Source organism: Melanerpes formicivorus, unplaced genomic scaffold (genome assembly GCF_026170545.1).
Source record: "Melanerpes formicivorus ecotype bairdi unplaced genomic scaffold, bMelFor1.0.p_v2 SCAF_3, whole genome shotgun sequence".
NCBI lineage: Eukaryota > Metazoa > Chordata > Aves > Piciformes > Picidae > Melanerpes > Melanerpes formicivorus.
In genome coordinates, this window is record NW_027142355.1 from 26,867,006 (window position 1) to 26,891,378 (window position 24,373).

The 24,373-nt window shown below is 50.5% G+C and overlaps 1 protein-coding gene across 1 annotated transcript; it reads right to left on the minus strand.

Moving 5' to 3' along the window:
- Positions 1-932: 932 nt before the first annotated feature.
- KLHDC10 (kelch domain containing 10) lies at positions 933-24,287 on the minus strand. The gene is made up of 9 exons (XM_068169397.1): positions 24,111-24,287; positions 10,217-10,438; positions 9,440-9,594; positions 8,344-8,492; positions 7,370-7,454; positions 5,874-5,940; positions 4,774-4,821; positions 4,086-4,225; positions 933-2,753 (listed from the first exon to the last, which is right to left on the minus strand). Exons 1-9 carry the CDS (start codon positions 24,226-24,228, stop codon positions 2,544-2,546), a joined length of 1,194 nt encoding a protein of 397 aa, XP_068025498.1. The 5' UTR covers positions 24,229-24,287; the 3' UTR covers positions 933-2,543.
- Positions 24,288-24,373: the final 86 nt, after the last annotated feature.

Here is a 24,373-nt window from a genome sequence, read left to right on the forward strand (position 1 = left end):
TGGAGAAAAGGAGGCTGAAGGAAAACCTTTTGGCTCTCTACAACTCCCTGAAAGGAGCTTGGAGATGGGTAGGGGGTTGGTCTCTTCTCCCACGAACAAGTGACAGGGCAAGAGCAAATAGGCTCAAGTTGTACCAGGGGAGGTTTAGGTTGGACACAAGGAACAATTTCTTCCCCAAAAGGGTTGTCAAGGCCTGGCCCAGGCTGCCTAGGGAAGTGGTGGAGCCCTCATCCCTGGAGGGGTTTCAAAGCAGTGGAGACGTGGTGCCATGGTTTAGTGGTGACCTGGAGGTGATGGGTTAATGGTTGGACTCCATCTGAAAGGTGTCTTCCAATCTAAATTGAGAACAGTGTGGCCAGCAGGTCTAGGGAGGTCCTCCTCCACCTCTCATCTGCCCTAGTGAGACTGTAACTCAAGACCTGTGTCCAGTCCTGGGCTCTGCAGTTCAGGAGAGACAGGGAACTACTGGAGAGAGTCCAGGGGAGGCTCCAGAGATGCTGAGGGGCCTGGAACATCTCTGTGAGGAGGAAAGGCTGAGAACCCTGGGGCTGTTGAGCCTGGAGCTGAGCAGCCTGAGAGGGGATGTCAATGCTGATGAATATGGTGGAGGCCATGAGGATGGGGATGGGCTCCTCTCAGTGGTGGTCAGGGATAGGACAAAGGGGAATGGGTAGAGAGGCATCCATGAGGTTTCAGTTGAATGTGAGGAGAAACTTGGCTCTGAGGGTGGTGGAACCCTGGAGCAGGCTGCCTGGAGAGGCTGTGCAGTCTCCTTGTCTGGAGATTCCAAACCTGCTTGGCCCTTGTGATCCTGTGCAGCCTGCTGTGGGTGCCCCTGCTTTTAGCAGCAGGGCTTGGATTGGATGATCTGCAGGGGTCCCTTCCCACCTCCCTCCCCCCCCATTCTCTGTGACCAGCCAGTACTGTTCAGCTGAAGGACACAAGGACAATGCTCTATTTTATTTCAACAGAAATGCAATCATTTAAAAATAATTAAAACCCTGGTGTCTAAGCCTCACCTTTGCTGCTGGAAGGTTCTAGGAAAAGCTGATTTAAAAGCAAAACCAAACCAAACAAACAAAAAACACCACCAAACCACCAACCAAACAAAAGGCACTTTAAAAATGGTCTTCAACTAAAAAGGGTTTTGCATGAACCTGATGCCAGCCCAGAGCAGCTGCTCAGAGTTTGGTGGCCACTTAGCCATGGTCTCTAGAGGAGATTTCACAGTATCTGAAGCACAGGGAGATCAGAGATCCCTTCCTCTTCTCCCTCACTGCTCCCTCTCCCCTTTTTTCTGTGCTTCCTGGGTTGAGTGCTCCATGAGGCTTCCAAGGATCCAGGTGAAAACCACAGGCACCAGTAACATCCTTTATGCCCAGGAGGAAAGGTAAGGGGGAAAAAAGGCCAAGGGGTGGAAGGAAACAGGCAAGGAAGGAACCAACCAACCAAGGAAGGGAGGATGGAAACGGACAAGAAACAAGGGGGGGGGGGGGGGGGGGGGGGGGAATGAAGAAACAATGAAACAAACAAGGAAGGAGATGCACAAACAACCCAAAAAGCTTTCCAGGGTCATGCTAGAAGTCAGCTGGTGGTAAGCAGGACTTGAGCTGGGCAGGAGAAGCTGCAGGTTAAGAGACAGCTCTGCAAGCTACAGGCTGAGGGTTGGTTTTTTTGTGTGGTTTTTTTGCTTTTTGTTTTTCCTGTTAGCTCAGATGAGCAGAAAGGGTTAAGAAAAGAGTTAGCAAAACTTCTTCCCTCCCCACAGCCACCCTCAGTAAACTACACAGTAGTCCATTAAAGTGGGCAACTTCTAACCAGTCTTCCAAGCAAACCTTTCAATATGAAAAGGTGAAGGAGCACAGACAAGGGGATGTTTCAAACCTCAGAACACTGGGCCCCAGGAGAAGCTGAGCAGGCAAAGCTTGGCTCCTTGCCCACCCCCTCCCCTCCCCACCCCCAAGGATGTTCCAGCTGTCTTCTGAAGCTCAAAGAGGTGGGAACATGCCCATGGAACACATGCAAAGCCTTCAAAGCAAAAGGAGGTGCTGGATTTTTAGAGAGGGAGAGCTCAGCTGGGAGTTAGCAGGCTGGGTGCCATTTAAGAGGAGGAGAAGGAGAGGTTGGTTGTTGGTCTGCGCTGCTCTCCGTTAGGTACAGCTGATGAAGATACCGAGTCAAAGATGCCGCGTGTAAGCACGGGCCTGGCCCTTCAGGAAGCTCCCCACCACCCCCAGGCACGGCACAAGCACGGTGCTGATGACACTGTGATGGATGAGTCCCCCCCAGCGTGGTACTGAGTGTGGGGGGCGCGTTTCGGAGCCATGAGTAAAAAGTGGAACTCCTCCCAAACAACTGAAATGGAAAACTCCTAGAAAGGCATCGATGTATTTGCTGAGTAAGGCGTGGAGCAGGCTCCTCCCTCTCCTGTGCTCTTCCTTAGCAGGCCCGTCTCTGGTATCCATAAATAGGGGCAGGGGGGCAGGAAGGGGGCTTCCCGAGCGCAGCACGGCTCGGACAGAAGCGGCGAGCTGGAGACGGTCTCATTTTAGTCGCTCCACCAGTCCCTGCGTCAGTCCAAGGTGCAAAAGCTGAGCTCTGGAGAGGGCTGCTAGGTGAGGGAAATACTCCAGAAGCTTCTCCCACGACAGTTCCAGTAGGCTGGGGACCACCAGCCACATTTTGAAGAGCGAGCCAGTCCGTTTGTTTTCGTGGATGTTGACCACCCCTCCGTGAACGTACATGCAGCCAGCCTAGGTGGGCACAAAGGGGGAGAGGGGAGTTAGGAGGGAGTACAGCCCCAACTGCCCCAGCAGGCACTGCTGAGGAGCTCCACAGGAAAAGCTGCCTTGGACTCTGCAGCTTCCCAGCTGCTTCGTCACAGTGAGATCCATCTCACACAAATGTGTTACAGAGTCAGTCCTCCTGAGCTCCTCCCGTAGCCAGGGGAAAAGATCACAGCTGAAAGACACCCTAAAGCTCACAGCCACAGCTCAGAGTGCTTTGCTTTGTATTTTAGGTGAATTCTGCCCCAAAAAAATCAATTCTAGGAGGGGGCAAAGCATTGCTAAGCTAACCTATAACCACACTTAGGCTTCAGCTCCAACAAGGTCTTTTTATAACACTTAACCCCCACCCCATGCACAAACATCTGCTCTGCTGGCTCAGCAAACCCAGCTCCAGGAATGACATGAAGGAAGAGAGGTGAGACAACAGTTGGGGCTCAATGAGCTCAGAGATCTTTTCCAACCAAAACAATTCTAGGATTGTATGACAAGCTCAGCTGCTGGCTTAGTGTGTGATTTAGTTACTTTTTTAATATTCAGGATTAAAAAGGGGGGGTGGGGGGTGGCATTTCTGCTGTCCAGGCACTGCCAGCAACCCCTGAGCTGCTTGGGAAACACCTTTATCAAGTCTAAGGCTTCCCAGAAAGAGCTGAATTCATAACAACCTCTAAAATCCTAGAATGGTTTGGGTTGGAAGGGACCTTAAAGGTCATCTGGTTCCAACCCCCTGCCATGAGCAGGGACAGCTTCCACTAGACCAGGTTGCTCAAAGCCTCATCCAGCCTGGTCTGATGATTACCTGGTGACACCTGCTCTTCAAACCACATCATCTGAGCCCTCACATGCTGCCCTAAGGCCACCATCAGGTGAAGGAGGTTGAAGCCACAGAGAAAAGCTTTTCTTGATGCTTGCTGCTCATCAACCACAGCTTCCAGCTACGGTAAGAAGCTCCAGCAATAGCAACCTTCCCATGAGAAGTGCTTTCCAAAGAGGAACTGCACATCACTCATGGAGTCACTCCTTGGAGAGATGATGCAGTTTAAAAGCTAAACTTAGCTTTGTTGCTTTCAGAGAGCAGAACATCCTGAGTGTCACCACTCTCCACAGCAGCAAGAATAAAAGGAGACAATGCAGTGACCTCATGCCAGCCCTTAGTCTCCCCTCTAAAGATGCTGCCTCCAGTAGAGAGGACCTGCTTGGTAAGGTAGGTTCAGTTCTATTTACAGCCCACACAAATGTCAGAGTGCTTGGACAAAGGGTTTGAGCTTCAGCTGGATAGGAAAGAAATGAGTCACTTACTGGTGTGACAGCAGCACAGTGGAAATAGGCTGGTTCTGGCATGAGAGCTGGGAGCTTGACCCACTGGAAGGTTTGGAGGCTCAGTTTCCAAATGTCTCCCAGAATCACTTCTCCATTATAGCCTCCACAAACAAAGACATCTGCAAGAGAAGAAACAATGGTGCTTATGGGACCAGCCACCCAGCAACCTGCACTGACTGGAGTCAACAATCACCTCTGCAGGACAGCTTCGGGATCAACACAGGCACCTCAGTGCACCTCAACACAAGCTCTCAGCACCGCCCAAGTCGGTCACAGCACAGGGGTCACACTTGTGGAGGACACTCAGAGACTCACAGAAGTTGCAGACTGTCATGGACAGTTCTGGTTAGAACTCATGGTATCTAACACTGAAGTGGCCACAACTGCAAAGGAGGTTTGTGTGTGACCTAAATCCTGCAGAATTCCAGCAAGGAACAGTCCTGTGCACTCCCTTCTTCATCTGCCCACGGCAGAAACACCCCCCACGCAGAGTGGTGCCAACTGGGCAGCTTAAGGCCTGTTAAAGGGAACAAAATCCTTCTCCAGAAGACAGGTGTGCCCTGCAGTTCTCTGAGGTGTGGAAGGCCAGCTGGTCTCAGGCTGGAAGGATGGGCTTGGCACTGCTAGCTTGTGTGGGCCACACCTATTTTCAGGAGGCAGATCTTACCATTTTTGATCTGGACGCAGCTATGGCATCTTCTGGCTGCTGGGAAGCCTGAGGAGAAGGAAAAACAAGTTATCAAGTGGAGTTGCTTTGAAGTGCTTGGGCAATTGGTTGTATCTCAACGTATCATCACGATCAGGAGTCACTCGTTTCATTTCTAAGAGGCTTCTGACTCAGCAACCATCCAGCCTCAGGTTTGGCTCTACGAAAGGAACCTCATTCCCCACAGACTCCACCTCTCACCTTCAGTGAAAACCAGCAGCCAAGGACCTACAAGGTTTCAGGGAAACCCCTGCTGCTAACCAGGTCCTTCAGAGGGAGCAGAGATCACAGAGTCAGAGAGTGGCTTAACCTCTGCCGTGGGCAGGGAAGCCTCTCAGCTAGGCTTGGTGGCTCAAGACCTCATCTAAACTGGCCTTGAACACTTCCAAGGAGGGGGCATCCACAACCTCTCTGGGCAACCTGTTCCAGAGCCTCACCAAGATGCTATCTATCTTCTCCTGGGAGGAGAAGCAGCCACTCTTGCCTTTCCCACATAAGGAGTGTGAGAAGCCAGACTGCTAAACATGTTTCAGATGGGTGAGACCTTGCTGCGAAGGCTCTGAACGAGCAGACCTGGATGCCAGTATCAAGTCATGTATGGTACAACAAGGTCATAGAATGGTTTGAGTTGGAAGGGACCTTAAAGATCCTCTAGTTCCAACCCCACTGCCATGAGCAAAGACACTTTCCACTAGACCAGGCTGCTCAAGGCCTCATCCAACCTGGCTCTGAATACCTCCAGGGAGGGGGCATCCACAGCCTCCCTGGGCAACCTGTTCCAGTGTCTCACCACCCTCACTGTGAAGAATTTCTTCCTAATCTCCAGTCTACATCTACAATCCTCACGTTTCAATCCATTCCATCTTGTCCTAACACTTGAAGCACTTGTGAAAAGTCTCTTCCCAGCTCTCCTGTAGCCCCCTTCAGATACTGGAAGGCCACTGTAAGGTTTCCACAGAGCCTTCTGCTGGTTATGACTCAGCTTGGCAGGAAAGTGCCATCTTCAAGCATTTGGCCACCCTCTGGTTGAGAAGGGAAGAGAGAGGGAATTTCAGACTCACCAACTTTTTCATGAGGTTTTGTAGCAATTTCCTCCCAGGTGTTGGTTTCCAGGTTGTAGGCATGGATCTGAAGGGAGAAAGAGCAGCCATTAATTCCTCCTGCTTCTGCCAGTACCACCATGACACAGTTACAAGCTCTGACCAAGGGAGCCAAGAGAAAAAACAACCTTTATCCCTGGAGTCTGAAAACAAAAATAGCTCCTCTCAGCCAGTGACTAAGCAAGTATGACACCACCTTCAGAGGGTATGAGCTTACAATCACAGAATCATTTATGCTGGAAAAGACCTTTAAGATCATCCAATCCAACCATGCTCTACCTACCAAGTCTGGTGCTAAGCTATGTCCTTCAGCACAACATCTCTGACATTTTTAAACCCCTCCAGCGACAGAGATTCAATCACAGCCCTGGGGACCTTGTTCCAGTGTTTCAGAACCCTTTTAGGGAAGAAGTTTCTTCTAATGTCCAACCAGAACCTCCCCTGGGGTAACTTGAGGCCATTTCCTCATGTCCTGTCAATTGTTCTTGGGAGATTAGACCAACCCCCCACCTGGCTCCAACCTCCTTTCAGGAAGCTGGAAAGAGCCAGAAGCTCTCCCATCAGCCTCCTCTTCTCCAGACTAAGCAACCCCACTTCCCTCAGCTGTTCCTCACCAGACCTATTCTCCAGACCCTACACCAGCTTTGCAGCCCTCCTCGGGACAAGTTCCAGCCCCTCAATGTCCTTCTCAGAGTGAGGGGCACAAATTGAACTCAGTGCTCAAGGCAATCACTTCCTTGGAGATTATTAAACTTTCACCTCAGGTTTTGCCTTTTGAGCTGCACAGCTGAAGAAGCAGCCAATATTGCTTTTAACAATCACTGACTCACCCTCCAGCTCTCCAAAGTATTGAGAAACCCCCAACTCATGGTGCTAAAAAATCATGGTGACTGCTGCAGTTTCAGCTTCCTTTGGAAGCAGAGCTCTATTTAAAGTCTCCTCATTTATCATTTTGGTGTTTGAAATGAATCCACTCTCCTCTCCCCAAAAGCATTCATCACATGAAATTGAAGTGCAGGGTTAAGGGAGAAGAATAGGGTAACCATATGGACATCTGAATTTAGCTAACAGCAAGGGACTCGATGCATCTTTGGGACTTTCCTGCTTTGGCACAAATGCAACACACAGAGCCTTCTCTTCTCCAGGCTGAACAGACCCAAGTTCCTCAGCCTGTCCTCGTAGGAGTGGTGCTCCAGCCTTCTGATCATCTTCGTGGCCTCCTCTGGACCCTCTCCAACAGATCACTGGTCACTGTGTAGCAGATTCATCATCATCTTGAAGTCAACAGGACGTGTTTGTGGCAATCCCAGGTTTCACAGAAAGAGGAGAACACTCTGCTTCTAGTTGTCTATTTCTTTACTAAGCTCCCCAGGCCAGATGAAGAGACCATGCTGGTTATGCCTCACTGCAGAAAACCCCCTGCCCAAGCAAGCACTCAAGGTTTCAGATCACTTTACCTTATCTAAGGAATAAGCTGTCCAGGAAGTTCCACCTCCCAGGATATAAATCCGTTGACCATCATGGGCAATTTCATGTCTGTACCTGCAAGTGCCAAGAAGGACATTTAGCAGCACAAGAAATTGGTTCAAGGGAGCATCAACACAACTCTTTTGGAAAACACTACCAAATTCCCATGGTTTGCAATGACAGCCCAAGCCTGGCTGTGCTGCATCAGTCCCCCAGGCTGGGAGCTCTCAGAAGATGTGGAGGCTTTCATGAGCAACCTAAGCAGCACTCCAGAACCTTAAGAGGCATTTTCTGAGAGCAGAGCACCACACAACTTCAGTAGAATCACAGAATTGTTTTGGTTGGAAGAGACCTTAATATCATCAAGTCTAACCATTAACCCAGCACTCCCAGGTCACCACTAAACCATGTCCTTCAGCACATCTACACAGCTCTGAAAATCTCCAGGGATGCAGACACCACCACTTCCATAGGCAACCTAGCCCAAGCCTTGACAACCCTCAAGGGGATGAAATTGTTCCTCATGTCTAACCTAAACTTCCCCTGGGGCAACTTGAGGCTGTTTCCTCTTGTCCTGTTGGGAGGCCCCAGTGAGATATGTACAGTGGAGCATGATGACGGCCTTCAAACCCTTCCTCTCACTAAGATGATCCAGGCCTGGGTGACCTACCAGCCTTCCTTGCTCTACACCTTGCCATCAATCAGGACCTCACCTCAACACTGACCAGAGCAAGCTCCCAGCTGTTCTGGCACAATGCAGTCCAGATGAATGTCCTGGCAAAGGCCTCACATCCCACCCCTACATCCCCTTGCGTGCCAGACTGGTGGAGCACCAGCTGGGCATGCTTCACAGCCAAAACCACTGCTCTAAGAGCATCCTCTGCGTGTTCTCTCAGCTTCCCAATCCCAGGAAAGGTGGTGACTCGCCAGTGCAAAAGCTCTCTGGGACTGCCCAGCTTCTCACCTCTCCTCTGGCATGTCACAGGACATGTTGTTGGGTTTCAGCTGGATCCACTCTCTGGTGTTGAGGTCCAGCTTGTGTAGGTCGGTGCTGTAAATGTAACCGGTCGTTCCTCCAAAGACGTAGAGACAACCATTGATGATGGCCATGGCCTGGGAGGTAACAGAGAGAAACCAGCTGGGAAGAACGTGTGGCACCAGTGTCTGCAAGAGAAAGTTCCTGCCCTCCTAAACCAAGCCACTGCTTGAAAGGTTCTGCTTACAACTTGGTAGATGATGTGTCAGGAAGAGGTATGAAGGGCAAACAAGACACAAAGGATCATAGAATCATTTGGGTTGGAAAAGACCTTTAACATCATCAAGTCATAGAATCATACAATGGGTTGGGTTGGAAGGGATCCTAAAGATCATCTAGTTCCAGCCTCCCTGCCATAGACAGAGAAATCTTCCAACAGACCAGGCTGCTCAAAGCCTCATCCAACGTGGCCTTCAACACCTCCAGGAGGGAGGCATCCACAACCTCCCTGGGCAGCCTGTCCCAGTGTCTCACCACTGGGGTCTTGTAGGTCCCCTTCTTGTACGGGGAGGCTGCTGTAAGGTCTCCCAGGAGCCTTCCCTTCTCCAGACCTCTTCTATGGAGACAGACTGAGAGAGTTGGGGTTGTTCAGTCTGGAGAAGAGAAGGCTTTGAGAAGACCTTATTGTGGCCTTCCAGTATCTGAAGGAGGCCTACAAGAAAGCTGGGGAGGGACTGTTTAGGGTGTCAGGGAGTGATAGGACTAGGGGGATTGGAAAAAAAAAAGAGCAATGTGTAGATTCAGATTGGATGTTAGGAAGAAGTTCTTCCCCATGAGGGTGGTGAGACACTGGCACAGGTTGGCAGGGAGGTGGTGGAAGCCTCATCCCTGGAGGTTTATAAGGCCAGGCTGGATGTGGCTGTGAGCAACCTGATCTAGTGTGAGGAGTCCCTGCCCATGGCAGCAGGGTTAGAACTGAATGATCCTTGAGGTCTCTTCCAAGCCTAACAATTCTATGATCCTCCATGGTCTGTGCTCTTTTCTGTGACACCCAGCACGTGCCCCAGGCGCCTGTGCTCCGTACCTGGCCGTAGATGCGGTTGGGTTTCTTCCCCCTGCAGCTGAGCAGAGCCCACCTCTTGTACTTGACGTTGCAGACGTGGACGTCATTGCCATTGCTCTCCCCAAAGGGGATCCCGGTGCCCCCGAAGACTAGGAGGTTGTTCCCGTGCAGCACAACTAGGAGGGAAGAGACAGAGCACAGACAGCTTGTTGCTGAGAGGTGCAGAAGAAGCCAAGAGGCAGAGAGAACTCGGCGTTATTCAAACACCCTACAGCTCACACCACGTGTTTGCGGCTTGGGAGTCACAGCTCCAGGTGTTCAAGGCCAGGTTGGATGAGGCCTTGAGCAATGTGGGCTAGTGGAAGGTGCTCCTGCCCAGGGCAGAGGGGGAGGGAACTAGCTGATCTTTAAGGTCCCTTCCAACCCAAACCATTCTGTGAATCTATTCTCTGAAGTAAAAGAATTCAAGCTAAAAACCATGGCAACCACAGGCCTGCTTTGAAAAATGGCTCCTGAACAAAGAGAGCTATTTTGGGATGCTTTGAGATGTCTGATTGCACTGAGCTGCTCTCAGAGCAGGTGCCCGACAACCATCAAGCTGAAGACCGTCTCTCGCACTTGACGTTTTGCTTTCCCCTCTGCCTCAACCCAAGCTAAAAAGGGAAATAAAACCACAAACCCAACCCAAACTCAAGGTCTGCTTGCAGAAGAGCTGGGAAGAGGATGCAGATTTCCCAGTTCTTGCCCAGGCACACTGCTTGAGAAGTAGGCACCTAGGGGTGGAATTTCCATACGTACGTGACATGGAGGCTAGCTCCCTGGGCATGTAGCCTTCAGTGCCCATTTGATGCCAGGTGCCTGTAGCAAAGTTGTACCTCCAGAGCTCTCTGAAAAGTGGGTAGTCTTCATTCTCTGGCCCACCAGACTCATCGTAGTCAGGATTGTAGCCTCCAAACACATACAGGTTGGCATTATCTGCCACACAACGATGGCCACTTCTTGCTGGTGGAGATCTGTGGCCTACAGCAAAAGGAGATGGTAGAAGAACCTCAGTTAAGTGGCAGCTGAGGAGCTTATGTCAAAGGGATGGGACTACACGTGCTGTGATGCTCCTCCAGTGAGAGCTGCTGGTGTTTAGCCCTAGGGAAGCATGTCTGTGCTTAGAGTAAACCAAACCAGGTTGGAAGAGACCAAGATCATTGTGTCCAACCCATCAACCAATCCAACCCACCTAAACAACTAACCCATGGCACCAAGCACCCCATCAAGTCTCCTCCTGAACACCTCCAATGACGGCGACTCCACCACCTCCCCACGCAGCCCATTCCAATGAGCAATCACTCTCTCTGTATAGAACTTCTTCCTAACATCCAACCTAAACCTTCCCTGGCACAGCCTGAGACTATGTCCTCTGTTCTGCTTGGCTCACAACAACCTCAAGAAGGCCTCAGGCTGGGGAAAATGGAGGAAAACTGCCTGGTGGAAAAGGGCATGGGAATGCTGGTAAACAATGGCTGAACATGAGCCATTGAGTGTGCCCAGGTGGCCAAGAAGGCCACCAGCATCTTGGCTTGCATCAGCAGGAGTGTGGCCAGCGGGACCAGGGCAGGGATTATTCCCCTGTGCTGTGCACTGGTGAGGTCACACCTTGTGTACTGGGGTCAGTTTTGGGCCCCTCACTCCAAGAAGGACATTGAGGGGCTGAAGCATGTGCAGAGAAGAGCAATGAAGCTGCTGAAGGGTCTGGAGAACAGGTCTGGTGAAGAACAGCTGAGGGAAGTGGGGTTGCTTAGCCTGGAGAAGAGGAGGCTGAGGGGAGACCTTCTGGCTCTCTCCAACTCCCTGAAAGGAGGCTGGAATCAGGTGGGGCTTGGTCTTATTCTCCCAAGGAACAAGTGACAGGACAAGGGGAAATGGGCTCAAGTTGTGCCAGAGGAGGTTTAGGTTGGACATTAGGAACAATTTTTTAACCTAAAGGGTTGCCAAGGCCTGGAACAGGCTGCAAAGGGTTGTGGTGGAGTCCTTGGCTCTGGAGGGCTCTCAAAGCCAGGTAAATGCAGTGCTGAGGGCCATGGTTTAGCAGTGACCTGACAGTGCTGAGTTAATGTCTGGACTCAATGATCTTAAAAGCTCTTTTCCAACCAAAATGGCTCTGTGATTTGATGATTCTGTTTTCCTCTTGGCACCTTGTATCTCAAGAAGGCTCTTTCCACCTTGGACATCCTATGCCTTCCTAAACATGCACCCAGGCAGGTCTGGTACAGCAAGGAAGAACTCATCATAGATAGAGGCATTTGTGCTGGGAGGGAGGGCTGCATGGAACCCATCTGAGATGCAACAGCTTCAGCTTGACAACTGGCAGAAGCAGCTCTTCCCAAGAGTAAGCTCTCTGCCTACCCACCCTCTTCCCTAGAAGCAAGGAGGACAACCCAAGCTCAGATCTCAAATGGAATAGACAAGAAGACTGATCTTCTGAACAGCAATGCTCTTGTTGGTCAAGAGCAACTGAAGTCAGAGGTGTCCAAGAAGAGATTCTGGGCTTGCTCAGATTTGATGCAGAGCAAGAGCCAAGTGCAGTGCCATAAGTGGATGTTCTCCAGTGAGACAAGGACCATGTAATTGATGAGAAACATGAAAGAAAGGGATGATATGCTCAGGTCCATGCAAAAAGGAGCTGACTGTGGATGCCTTTAGAACATTTCAAGCTGACTACATCTAGAAGGGTCCAAAAATAATTTTGTCTATGTAGCAGACCATTGTTTTGGTGAGAGTACCTCTAAGCTTCATCCTCAGAAGCAGGATCCAGTTTAGGAGACTATGACATGTCATTTTAATTTGTAACCAAGACAAGCCAGTTGGAACTAAAGAGCTAACCCAATAAACCATCAGCAGAGGATTCCTGAAGGGCTCCACACTTCCAGCCTGCTGATTTTAATCTCTGCTCTTCACTAACACCTTCGTTTCAATGGACTGTATCACGCCCACAGAGGCTCAGAGAAGAGGGCTCATAAAAACTGGCACAGGCTGCCCAGGGAAGTGGTTGAATCCCCATCCCTGGATGCAGTTAAAAGCCATCTAGACATGGTGCTCAGTGATATGGTGGACTGGTAGACCTGGTATCATTAGATAATGGTTGGACCTGAATGAACTTGGAGGTCTTTTCCAACCATGATGATTCTGTGCTATCTTGGAGGTTCAACTAAATGACCTTTAAAGGTCCCTTCCAACCCAAACCATTCTATGATTCTGTGATATCTACCCACAGAAGAGGGAAAGAGATGATCTACTGCATCTTCTGAGTCACCTATGACCATGTACTAATGGACTGGACCATGTCGAACTCAGTTGTCACCAGACTCTTCTATTCAGACTTGAAGTGATGTTAAGTCGTTTCAGAAGAAAGCCTTAGAGAAAGATTCCACAAGTTCTATCCTTCTGAAGAAGAGACCTGTAAAAGCTGAACCTATTGAAGAGTTCCTTCAGCAGACAAACTCTAGGAGTTGCACCTCCAATAAAAAGCTGCATTTCCATTTAATTATGTGTTAGGAGATGATTCACATCTCCTCCTGACATTCTTCAGGCAGGCTTTGGATCTGGTTTTGTTCCAGTGTCAAGTGACCCACAGCAAGCCTATTGCAAGCTTCAGAAGGTGCAGGAAGATGGAAACACCTAAGGGTCTGCTAACTTCTTCCACTCATTAGCAAAGCCCACCTGCCCAAGAGGTGGACCTATCCCAGACTACTAAAGCAGCACCCAACACCAAGTGAAGCACAGCAAGGTACCATCTCCATGCTCCACTATGAACTGGGTGATGCTGGACATGGAAAATAGCAGCACACTATAGGGAGTCAAGGCAGACTGGTGGCAAAGAGGTCATTGAATCACAGAACTAATGGGGTTGGAAGGGATCTTTCAAGGTCATCCGGTCCAACCCCTCTGCAGTCAGCAGAAACATCTGCAATCAGAGCAGGTTGCTCAGAGCCCCAGACAACCTGACCTGCAATGGTTCCAGGGATGGGGGCATCTACCACCTCTCTGGGCAACCTGGGACAAGGTCTCACCACCTTCCTTCTCTCCAGTCTAAATTTCCCCCTTTCTGTTGTGGCTAGAGTGACTGAGAGCTCCCAAACAGAGAGGGACCTGGGGGTACTGATCGACAGCTGTCTGAACATGAGCCAGCAGTGTGCCCAGGTGGCCAAGAGGGCCAATGGCATCCTGACCTGCATTAAGAATAGTGTGGCCAGCAGGAGCAGGGAGGTCATTCTGCCCCTGTACACTGCACTGGTTAGGACACACCTCAAGTACTGTGTCCAGTTCTGGGCCCCTCAGTTTAGGAAGGAGGTTGACTTGCTGGAACATGTCCAGAGAAGGGCAACAAAGTTGGTGAGGGGCTTGGAACACAAGCCCTATGAGGAAAGACTGAGGGAGCTGGGGTTGCTTAGCCTGGAGAAGAGGAGGATCAGGGGTGACCTCATTGCCCTCTACAACTACCTGAAGGGTGATTGTAGCCAGGAAGGGCTTGGTCTCTTCTCCCAGGCAACCAGCACCAGAACAAGAGGACACAGTCTCAAGCTGCACCAGGGGAGGTTTAGACTCGAGGTGAGGAGAAAGTTCTTCACCGAGCGAGTCGTTCGTCATTGGGATGTGCTGCCCAGGGAGGTGGTGGAGTCACCGTCCCTGGAGGTGTTCAAGAGGAGATTGGACGTGGCACTTGGTGCCATGGTCTAGTCATGGGTCTGTGGTGAGAGGCTGGACTCGGTGATCCTGCAGGTCATTTCCAACCTTAGTGATACTGTGTTTCAAACCACCACCCCTTGTCCTGTCACAACGGGCCCTGCTACAATGTCTGTTCCCAGCTTTCTTCTTGGCTCTTTAAAGTCCTGCAAGGCCACCAGAAGGTCTCCCTGGAGCCTTCTCTTCTCCCGCATGAACAATCCCAACTCACAGCCTGGCCTCTCAGCAGAGGGCTTCCAGCCCTCCCATCATTGCTGTGGCCTCCTCTGGCCCTACTCCAACAGGTCCATTTCTCTGCTGTGCTGAGGACTCCAGAGCACTGCAGGTGGGGTCTCAGCAGAGCAGAGGGGCAGAATCTCCTTCCTGCACCTGCTCCACAAAGGAAATGAAGTTGGAACATTGTGAAAGGGCCATAATTAAGTCCTACTTTAGGACTGGGCTACCTGATAGACTCTCCCCTGCTGGCTCTGCACTGACCTGCTAGCACCCTGTTAAATTCATCCTTCTCTGGTGATTGAGTCATTTCTGGGCTCAGTTGGCCCAGACTGACTTTGTTAAGATGGACACCTAATAGAACACATCTCCTGCAAGAGGTGTTACTAGAACCGCAGAGTAACCAAAGAGGTGGCATGAGTATCTGCTGCTGATTCTCCTCATGTGACCCAGCACAGCAACCAATGTACAAGACATCTGTATTCTACCTCACCAAAAACTCTGAATAGAAAATAGGGCTGGGACAAGAAGAAAACAGAATCCCAGCATGGTGGGGGCTGGAAGGGACCTCTGGAGATCACCCAGAACAACCCCTCTGCTAAAGGAGGGTCACCCACAGCGGCTTGCCCAGGACCACACCGGCCAGGTGGGGTTTGAAGCTCTCCACAGCCTCTCTGAGCAGCCTGCTCCAGCACTCCACTACCCTCACACCAATGAATCCAAAGCACTTTCTCCTTATGTTCAGGTGGAACTTCCTGGGTTCCAGTTTGTGTCCATTGCCCTTTCTGTCACTGGGCACCAGTGATAAGTCTGGCTCTATCCTCTTGCCCCCTTCCTTTAGCTCCTGCTGAGCTTTGATCAGATCCCCTCTCAGGCTGCTCTTCTCCAGGCTCAACAGCCCCAGGGCTCTCAGCCTTTCCTCAGCTACTTCACAGTCTCCACTGGAATCTCTCCAGTAGTTTCCTGTCTCTTGAACCGGGGAACTCAGAACTGAACCGAGCTCTTCCAGGTCTGGCCTCATTAAGGGAAAGTAGAGGAGGAGGAGAACCCCTCTCAACCTGCTGGCCTCCCTCTTCTTCTCGCACCCCAGGAGACCATTTGCCTTCTTGGCCACAAGGGCCCATTGCTGGCTCAGAGATGTTTGTGAAAAAAAAAAGAGAAAGGAGACAAATCTCTTTATTTTGGAGGAGAAAGCATCTTGAAGGGTGCCCATCAAAACTACCACTCAAAATGTCCATCTTATGGGAAGGGCAGAGCTGAACTGCACCTGCTGGTCCGCAAAGACTGCTCCTGTTCTGACCCTTTGCTAGCTACAGAAGACTACTGAAGGCCTGAGGAACAAAAAACACCACACAAAAATCCCTCAGAAGCAGAGGATGCTTGAAGTTACAGAGCAGATAAAATGGTAGCAGCATGCCCAGACCCATAGCATAGATCAACAGCTCCACTCAAGTCTCAGACTTCTCTCCTCTTCTTCAACAGCTCTGTGATGAAGATACAGAAGAAGATAATTCAACTACCAAGCACCAGCTGGTTGCACTGAATGGCAGGCAGCACAAAGGTAAGGAGAGAGGTGCTTCAAAGGCAAGTTCTGAAGAACAAAGGTGGTTTCTTTCCATTCTTTCCCCCAGCCTTTCATGATTGCAAGGGAAAAAATAAAACCAGTGCTGCTCTTACTGGTGAGCTTCATCAAGAGGGGAGCACCTGCTAGGGAGTTGGTAAGCCAGCCCAGATGGCCTTTCTTTTTGTTAAACAGGAGGAAAAACGGTCAAATTAGATGAATTAATTCCACTGAAATGAGCAATTCAGGAGTTGAATATGAAGCTGGTTTGAGAGCCTGCCTGAAACCACTCCTTTTCTTACCAGGAACATGCTGCCAGAAAATATTAAATTAGGAAGAAAGCCTTTACAGTGAGGGTGCTGAGACACTGCAACAGGATGTCTGGAGAGGCTGTGCATGCCCCCTCCCTGGAAGTGTTCAAGGCCAGGTTGGATGAGACCTTGAGCATTCTTGTCTGGGGACAGATTGATCCTGTTGTGACAGGAAAAGGGGTGATGTTTTGAAACTAAAAGGGGAAGATTCAGACTGGAGAGAAGGAAGATGTTCTTCACTGCAGGACACTGGAATTGGTTGCCCAGGAAGGTTGTGGTTGCCCACTCTCTGCAAGCGTTCCAAGCCAGGTTGATGAGGCTTTGAGCAACCTGGTCTAGTGGATGATGTCCCTGCCCATGGCAGGGGGGTTGGAAGTAGATGATCTTTAAGGCCCCTTCCAACCCAAACTGTTCTCTGAATCTATGAAGTAAATCCATGAGCCAATAAGAAACTCCTGATTCTGGGATTCTCTATTTCTACAGTTCTCTGTTTCTTTGATTCTCAATTTCTCTTACCCTATAGGAGAGGCTGAGGGTACTGAGGTTGTTTCAGCCTGGAGAAAAGGAGGCTGAGGGGAGACTTGGCTGTTTACAACTCCCTGAAAGGAGGCTAGAGCCATGTGGGGCTTGGTCTCTTCTCCCAAGGAACAAGTGACAGGACAAGAGGAAATAGCCTCAAGTTGTACTGGGGAGGTTTGGGTTGGATATGAGGAACAATTTCTTCCCCGTAAGACCAGGCTGCCCAGGGCAGTGGTGGAGTCTCCATCTCTGAAGGGATTTAAAAGCTAAGTAGATGTGGTGCTGAGGGATATGATTTAGTGGTGACCTGGCAGTGTTGGGTGGACAGTTGAACTTAATGATCTTAAAGATATTTTCCAACCAAAGTGATTCTATGATTTTATGATCTTGAGTCACACACGACACAAAGTATTCCATAATATCCAGGTGTAGCATCAAACACCTCCCAGAACACTGACCCCAGCAACTGCCCTTGAGAGCCACTGGGGTCACAAAGTCATGGAATGGTTTGGCTTAGAAGGGACCTTAAAGATCATCTACTTCCAACCCCCTTGCCATGGGCAGGGACATCATCCACTAGACCAGGTTGCTCAAAGCCTCATCAACCTGGCTTGGAATGCTTGCAGAGAGTGGGCAACCACAACCTTCCTGGGCAACCAATTCCAGTGTCCTGCAGTGAAGAACATCTTCCTTCCCTCCAGTCTAAATCTTCCTCTTTTAGTTTCAAAACATCACCCCTTTTCCTGTCACAACAGGATCAATCTGTCCCCAGCTTTCTTCTCCCCCCCCCTTTAAATCCTGAAAGGCCACCAGAAGGTCTCCCTGGAGCCTTCTTTTCTCCAGGCTGAACAATCTCAGCTCTCTCAGCCTGGCCTCACAGCAGAGGGCTTCCAGCCTTCCCATCACTGCTGTGGCCTCCTCTGACACTGCTCCAACAGGTCCATGTCTCTCCTGTGCTGAGCACTCCAGAGCTGGCCCCAGCACTGCAGGTGGGGTCTCAGCAGAGCAGATCAGAGGGGCAGAATCCCCTCCCTCCACCTGCTGCCCACACTGCTGGGGATCAGCCCAGGACAGGTTGGCTGTGGGCTGGGAGCACACAGTGCTGGCTCATGTGCAGCATTTCACCCACCAGCACCCCCAAGTCCTACTCCACAGGGCTGCCCTGCAGCCCTCCATCTCCTACCCTGTGTTGATACTAAGGGTTGCCCAGATCCATGCACAGTACCTTGCCCTTGTTGAACCTCATGAGCTAAGATGTGAGTGCACACCTTCTTTACTGCTCCTTAAGGCTTTTTAAAGATGGCATTGGTATTATTTCCCCAGAAGCAGGTTTCAATCTCTCCCCTTCTGATTTCTGCAAGACTCTTTAGGAACATTTATGTCAAGGGCTGAAGCTGAAGGATGATCAGGTTGAGTGCCTGTGGGTGAGAATTAGAGGGAAGACCAACAGGGCAGACATCCTGGTTGGAGTCTGTTATAGACCACCCAACCAGGATGAAGAGGTTGATGAGTTATTTCATTGGCAGCTAGAGGCTGTCTCAGGGTCACCAGACCTTGTTCTTATGGGAGACTGTAACCTGCCTGATACCTGCTGGGAACTTAACACAGCAGAGAGGAGGCAGTCTAGAAGGTTCTTAGAGTGTATGGAGGATAGCTTCTTATCCCAGCTTCTGTGTGAGCCTACCAGGGGTAAGGCTATGCTTGAACTTCTTTTTACCAATAGAGAAGGGCTCGGGGGGGTGTGGTGGTTGGAGGCTGGCTGGGGTCCAGTGACCATGAGATAATTGAGTTTTGAAAGAATTGAGTTTTCAAAGTCCTGCCAGCTCTTGGGAGAGGTAACAGGACAAATCACTATTGACTTTGACTCCAGTCTTCAAAGCTCCATCTTTTTCATACCAGCCAGACAAAATAAGTTTGTAACTCATGCAATTGGAGTCCCTTACAAACATTTGGGGAAGCAGAATGTGAACAGGTTGCCAAGAGCAAGGCTTAAAACCCATTCCTTCATCCCGTTGTATTCAGCCTCTTCAGATCATGCATCTCTCTTCCATGGCAGGCTGCCCAGAAAACACCCAAGAGAGAAAGGAGCTACATGAGGATCTGCAACATCTGAATGGTGTCTCTGCTCAGGGCCCAAGGCAGCTGGGAGAGGCCAGAAGATCCAGCCAAGGATGCCAAACACAACCTGCAGGTCACCAGTCACGAGTCTTTCAAATATTTGAAGTCTAATATTTGAACTGAGACCAGAGCAGAAGAGGAACCATTTGCCCCAGCAATTCACATATTGTAGACTGTGGTGTTTCTACTCTGCTGAAATGCCATGGTCCCTGGATTGTTGGGTGGATGGGGTTTTTTTCATGTGGAAAGGAAACAAAGGAAGGAATTCTGGAAAATGAGAATCAGAAAACAGCCCAGACTGGGAGGGACCCCAAGAGATCACAGAACAATTTGAGTTGGAAGCTAGGGTCAGAGTGGCTGGAGAGCGGCCAGGTAGAGAGGGACCTGGGGGTGCTGGTTGATGGTAGGCTGAACATGAGCCTGCAGTGTGCCCAGGCAGCCAAGAGGGCCAATGGCATCCTGGCCTGCATCAGGAACAGTGTGGCCAGCAGGAGCAGGGAGGTCTTTCTGCCCCTGTACACTGCACTGGTTAGGCCACACCTCGAGTCCTGTGTCCAGTTCTGGGCCCCTCAGTTTAGGAAGGAGGTTGACTTGCTGGAACGAGTCCAGAGAAGGGCAACAAAGTTGGTGAGGGGCTTGGAACACAAGCCCTATGAGGAGAGGCTGAGGGAGCTGGGGTTGCTTAGCCTGGAGAAGAGAAGACTCAGGGGTGACCTTACTGCTGTCTACAGCTACCTGAAGGGGGATGGTAGACAGGCAGAGGTTGGTCTCTTCTCCCAGGCAGCCAGCACCAGAACAAGAGGACACAGTCTCAGGCTGCACCAGGGGAGGTTCAGGCTGGAGGTCAGGAGGAAGTTTTACACAGAGAGAGTGATTGCCCATTGGAATGGGCTGCCTGGGGAGGTGGTGGAGTCGCCGTCACTGGAGGTGTTCAGGAGACTTGACAGGGTGCTTGGTTACATGGGTTAGTTGATTAGGTGGTGTTGGATGATAGGTTGGACGTGATGATCTTGAAGGTCTCTTCCAACCTGGTGTGGTGTGGTGTGGTCTATTCTATTCTATTCTATTCTATTCTATTCATCATGGAGTTCCAGAGAGGCAGGGACACCTCCTCCTAGAGCTAGGTTGCTCAAGAGCCCCATCCAGCCTGGGCTTGAACACTTCCAGGGCTCTAGTCTCCACAACTTCTCTGGGCAATTTCTTCCAGTGCTTTACCCTCACAGTGAAGAAATTCCCTCTAATATCTCTAATCGTCTGGTCCAACTTCTTGTGGGAAAGGGAAACAACATGAGATTATTGCACCTTGTTCAGCTGCATCTTGCAGCCCTCCACTGACAGGGATCCTGGAGGGGTTGTCCCAGTGCATGATTTTCTCAACATAAAAAGTCTGCCCTAGATCAAGATGAAACCTTTCCTGGAGCAACTTGTACCCATTTCCCCTTGTACCTCCTTATGAATCCTTGGGATTAGTAGGATTGAAGATCACAGTCTGATGGAAAAAGACCTTCCATCCTTTTTGCATCCACAAAATCATGAGGAGGTCTCCCTGAGCCTCCAGTTCTTCAAGTACTGCCCTAAGTGGTCCTGCTTTGGCAGGAGGCTGGACTCAATGATCTCTAGCGGTCCCTTCCAACCCCCCACCACTCTGTGATTGTTTCATCCTCTCCTCTCCAGCCCTTCTTTGGGCCCTCTCCAGACTGTCCACATGTTTCTTGACTTGTGGTGATCACAACTAGACTCAGCACCACCAGCATGGCGTAGAGCAGGATGAGCCCATCTCTGCTAGTAATACCCCTGCAAATGCCAGCTGGGATCTGATTCTCTTTCAGGCTTGCTTCCTGATGTGACACAAAGGGCTTCAGGGTATTTGAAGTTTCTGTTATAGTTGTTTCAAATACAGATGAGAAGCTCTGAACTTCACCACACACAAAAAAAACCCCTCTGCTGTGAGTGGGACATGGGGAAAATTATAGCTCAAGACAAGAGCTGAGCATGCAAGAAGCAAAGATATATTTAGGTCTCCAGATTGTTTCTACCCACTTAAAGCCTTGTGAAAACACTGAAAAGATTTAAATGTGGACTCAAAGGTTTCCAACAAGGAGAGGAACAAACCACACACCACCTATATTTGACATTTTTGATCCATCTAAAGCTTACAAACACCTAAAAATAGCCCTCTCCTTTCCCTTATTCCATTTTAGATGTTTGAAGAGCCTTTGCCCATCACAAGGCAGCAAATACACAAAGGGACTGTGGGGCTTTTTTTTGAGCTATTAAGTCATCAATGAGACCCTTTTGTGGATGCTGCTTGAGAAAAGTCCCTGTTGAGAAACCCTCAATAGAAATACTCTGCTTCAGAAAGCAAACAGAGCAGCACAGCCCTGCCATCTGCTCTCACTAGCTGCCTGCTAACCTCTTGGAATCACTTGTTCTTGCAAATTTAATTCTCCAAAGTGAACAAAAAGGTGTCAGAAGCTCAAAGTCTTTTCCACAGGCAGGTGGGAAAGGAGAATGTGACAAAAGCAGCACCTAAATCAGTGTGTGTGCTCTTGTGTTGAACCAAGAGATCTGCTTCAAATGCTACGTGGCTTAGCAGGAGCAAAACAGCAGGTGGGGGTTGGAAAGGACCTCTGGAGATCATCCAATCCACCTCCCCCCTCCCTCCCCAATAAAGCAGAGGCACCTTCAGCAGGCCCAACAGGATCACAGCATCCAGAGATCCACCTCTCTGGGCAGCCTGCCTCAGGGTTCCATCACACTCAAAGGCTGTAAGTTTCCCTTGATGTAATCTCCCAGGTGCCAGTTTGTGCCCACTGCCCCTTTTCCTGTTACTGGGCACCGCTAACAAGCCTGGCCACATCCTCTTGCTCTCCACACTTTAGCTCTTGCTGAGCAGTGCTCAGATCCCCTCTCAGGCTGCTCTTCTCCAGGCTCAACAGCCCCAGGGTTCTCAGCTTTTCCTCCTCACAGAGATGCTCCAGGACCCTCAGGATCTTTGGAACCTCTGCTGCATGCAGCAGTTCCTTGTTTCTCCTGAACTGGGGAATCCAGAACTGGACCTAGGACTCCAGCTGTGGCCTCAGTAGGGCAGAGTAGAGGGGAGGTCCTCCCTCCACTTGCTGGTCACTGGTGGTAAACAGATCCAGTGCCAAAGTGTGCTACAAATTCTTTGTGTGCTTTCATGAAAGTAATTAGTTACAAAACCAGGATTAATGATTTATGGAAAGAGTCCAGGGCATTCAATGGTGGGAAAAAAGAAAGGACTGCCTCCTGGAAATGCAGAAGGGGAACTGGGAGGTAAGAAGATAAACCTGGCTGGAGGAAACAGAAGGAGGGGGGGAATTATTCCTCTCTATCCCAATAGTTATGTAAGAGCTGCTGGTGGAGCTCTATAAATAGGACATTAACAGGTGTCAAATGGGGAGAAAATTCCAGCAATTAACTCAAAAGGTAGTCTTCCATCAGGTAGTTTTTCAACAGTATCAGTGATCAGCTTTGGGTTTGTTAAGGCTGCAATGAAGTGCTAAGGCAGAGCTGAGTGAATGTAGTTTGCTCCCCAGGACTGGGGTGACAGCTGTCCCTCTGCAGGTGGACAGCCAAAAGCAGGAGTGTTAGAAGCACATTAAGAGGATGTGCCATGAAGTTGCTCAAGCCCAGGGTTCAAATTCAGGAGCATGAAGATAATCAGCTTCCACAGTACCACAGCAGGCCCTTATCACAGAAGGAAGGAAACATGCTTGAGAATTTGCCCCAAAATAGAAACTGTGGAGCCATTCAGCAACTCCACAGCAGTCTTGCCTGAGGCTTGAAGGCATCCTGCCCTTCCACATCCAGATCCTTGCCTTTCAGGCCTCAAGTTGCACCAGGGGAGGAACAGAACAGAACAGAATAGAATAGAATAGACCAGACCAGACCAGGTTGGAAGAGACCTTCAAGATCATCACATCCAACCTACCAACCAATCCAACCATGAGGAACAATTTCTGCCCCAAAAGGGTTGTGAAGACCTAGAACAGGCTGTCCAAGGCAGTGATGGAGTCTCCATCCCTGAAGAGGTTTTAAAGCTATGGAGATGTGGTGATGAGGGACATGGTTTAGTGGTGATCTGATAGTGCTGGGTTCATGGGTGGACTTGATAATCCTAATGGTCTTTCCTAACCAAAACAATTCTGTGGTTCTCCCAGATCCCTGCTTCCCAGATCCATGCCTTACACAATCAGATTATGACAAGTTTCATAGAGATGGAAATAAAACCCTCCTCTGATAGCCTGTTCCCAGTTGTTCCTTCACATCCCCCACCGATGGATATGACTGGTGGTGCCAGAGTAGAAAAGGATGCCTCGAGTACCAGCATCCTGGGTGACAGCACCCCAGCACCATGTGGCTCTCGAGAGCAGGCCATGCTATGGGCATAAGGAGCAAGGGATACACCAAACCAACTGGGAATTCTCCATCACACAACCATGAGTGCCCCTCCCAGTACTGCAGAACGATTGGGATGGGAGTGCAATCCCCAATCCTGAAGTTGTGAGTTAACCCTGTGAGTTCCCTCCACTGACATCCTGGGGCTTTTGGAGTGGGGTGGCCCACACATCCAGAGGCTACGGGGCAACCCCACACACACACACAGAGATGTTGCTAAGAGGAAGGTGGAAAAGAGGAAGAATCACCCTTCCCAGGGCACAAAAATGGGCTGATGTCTCTTTCAAGGACCCTCTGGTAAATGAACCTCCCCCATCCCAGGATCATCCCTCCCAGGACTGGGGAACCCCCACCCCCAAAATCGGATATGCTGGGACTGGAGAAGGGGAGGGTGTGTCACCAGGGTCACAGTGTCGCTGAGATGAGAAGGGCGCCCAGCTGCGACTGGGGGTGATCCCCCTTCCACGTCCAGGACTGTAGGTTCCCTTCAACTCCCTAAGATCGTTTGGAAAGGAGTAACTGTCTCCATGCGCACCCGTGACCCCACATATCCCGGGGTCACACCCCAGCCCCCCTCACACCCCACCTGCGGGCCCTGGCGACAGGGTGAGTCTCCCTTCCTGAGTCCGTGGGGTACCCCAGCGCCCCTCTAGAAATCTTCCAGAATCGCGGGTCTGGGAGCAATCCCTCCAACCGCGGGGCGCCCGTCCCCTCAAGAACGCCAGGATAGGGGTGTCCCGGTTCCCGACACCCCGGGAGCCTTGGGGATGGGGTCACCCCCTCCCACCTCTTCTCAGAACCGGCCGCCACTCACCCGCCGAGCGCGGCCTGGCCGGCAACTGCACAAAGCGGTTGAGAAGGCCACCACCGCCACCCGCCGAGCCACCTGAGCCCTCCCTGATATTCTCCCGGGCACCGTCCGCTGCCGACATGGCCTCGTCTGTTCCTCCTTAGGGCGAGTCCAGGCGACAGGCGGCGACAGGGCCCTTTCCTCCACCTCCCAGCCGTCAACCAATCATCGGCAAGGTTCTTCGACGGCTACCTATAAAACGCGAGCTTCTTGGCAGGTGTAGGAAG

What these genes read in the sequence shown, in the direction of transcription:
- KLHDC10 (XM_068169397.1), bottom strand. Translation starts at nt 24,228, where the DNA reads ATGTCGGCAGCGGACGGTGCCCGGGAGAATATCAGGGAGGGCTCAGGT. An exon ending in GGCCAGGCCGCGCTCGGCGG is followed by an intron (nt 10,439 to 24,110) that starts GTGAGTGGCGGC and finishes CTTTTGCTGTAG; the next exon opens with GCCACAGATCTCCACCAGCA. An exon ending in GGAGCTAGCCTCCATGTCAC is followed by an intron (nt 9,595 to 10,216) that starts GTACGTATGGAA and finishes CTTCCCTCCTAG; the next exon opens with TTGTGCTGCACGGGAACAAC.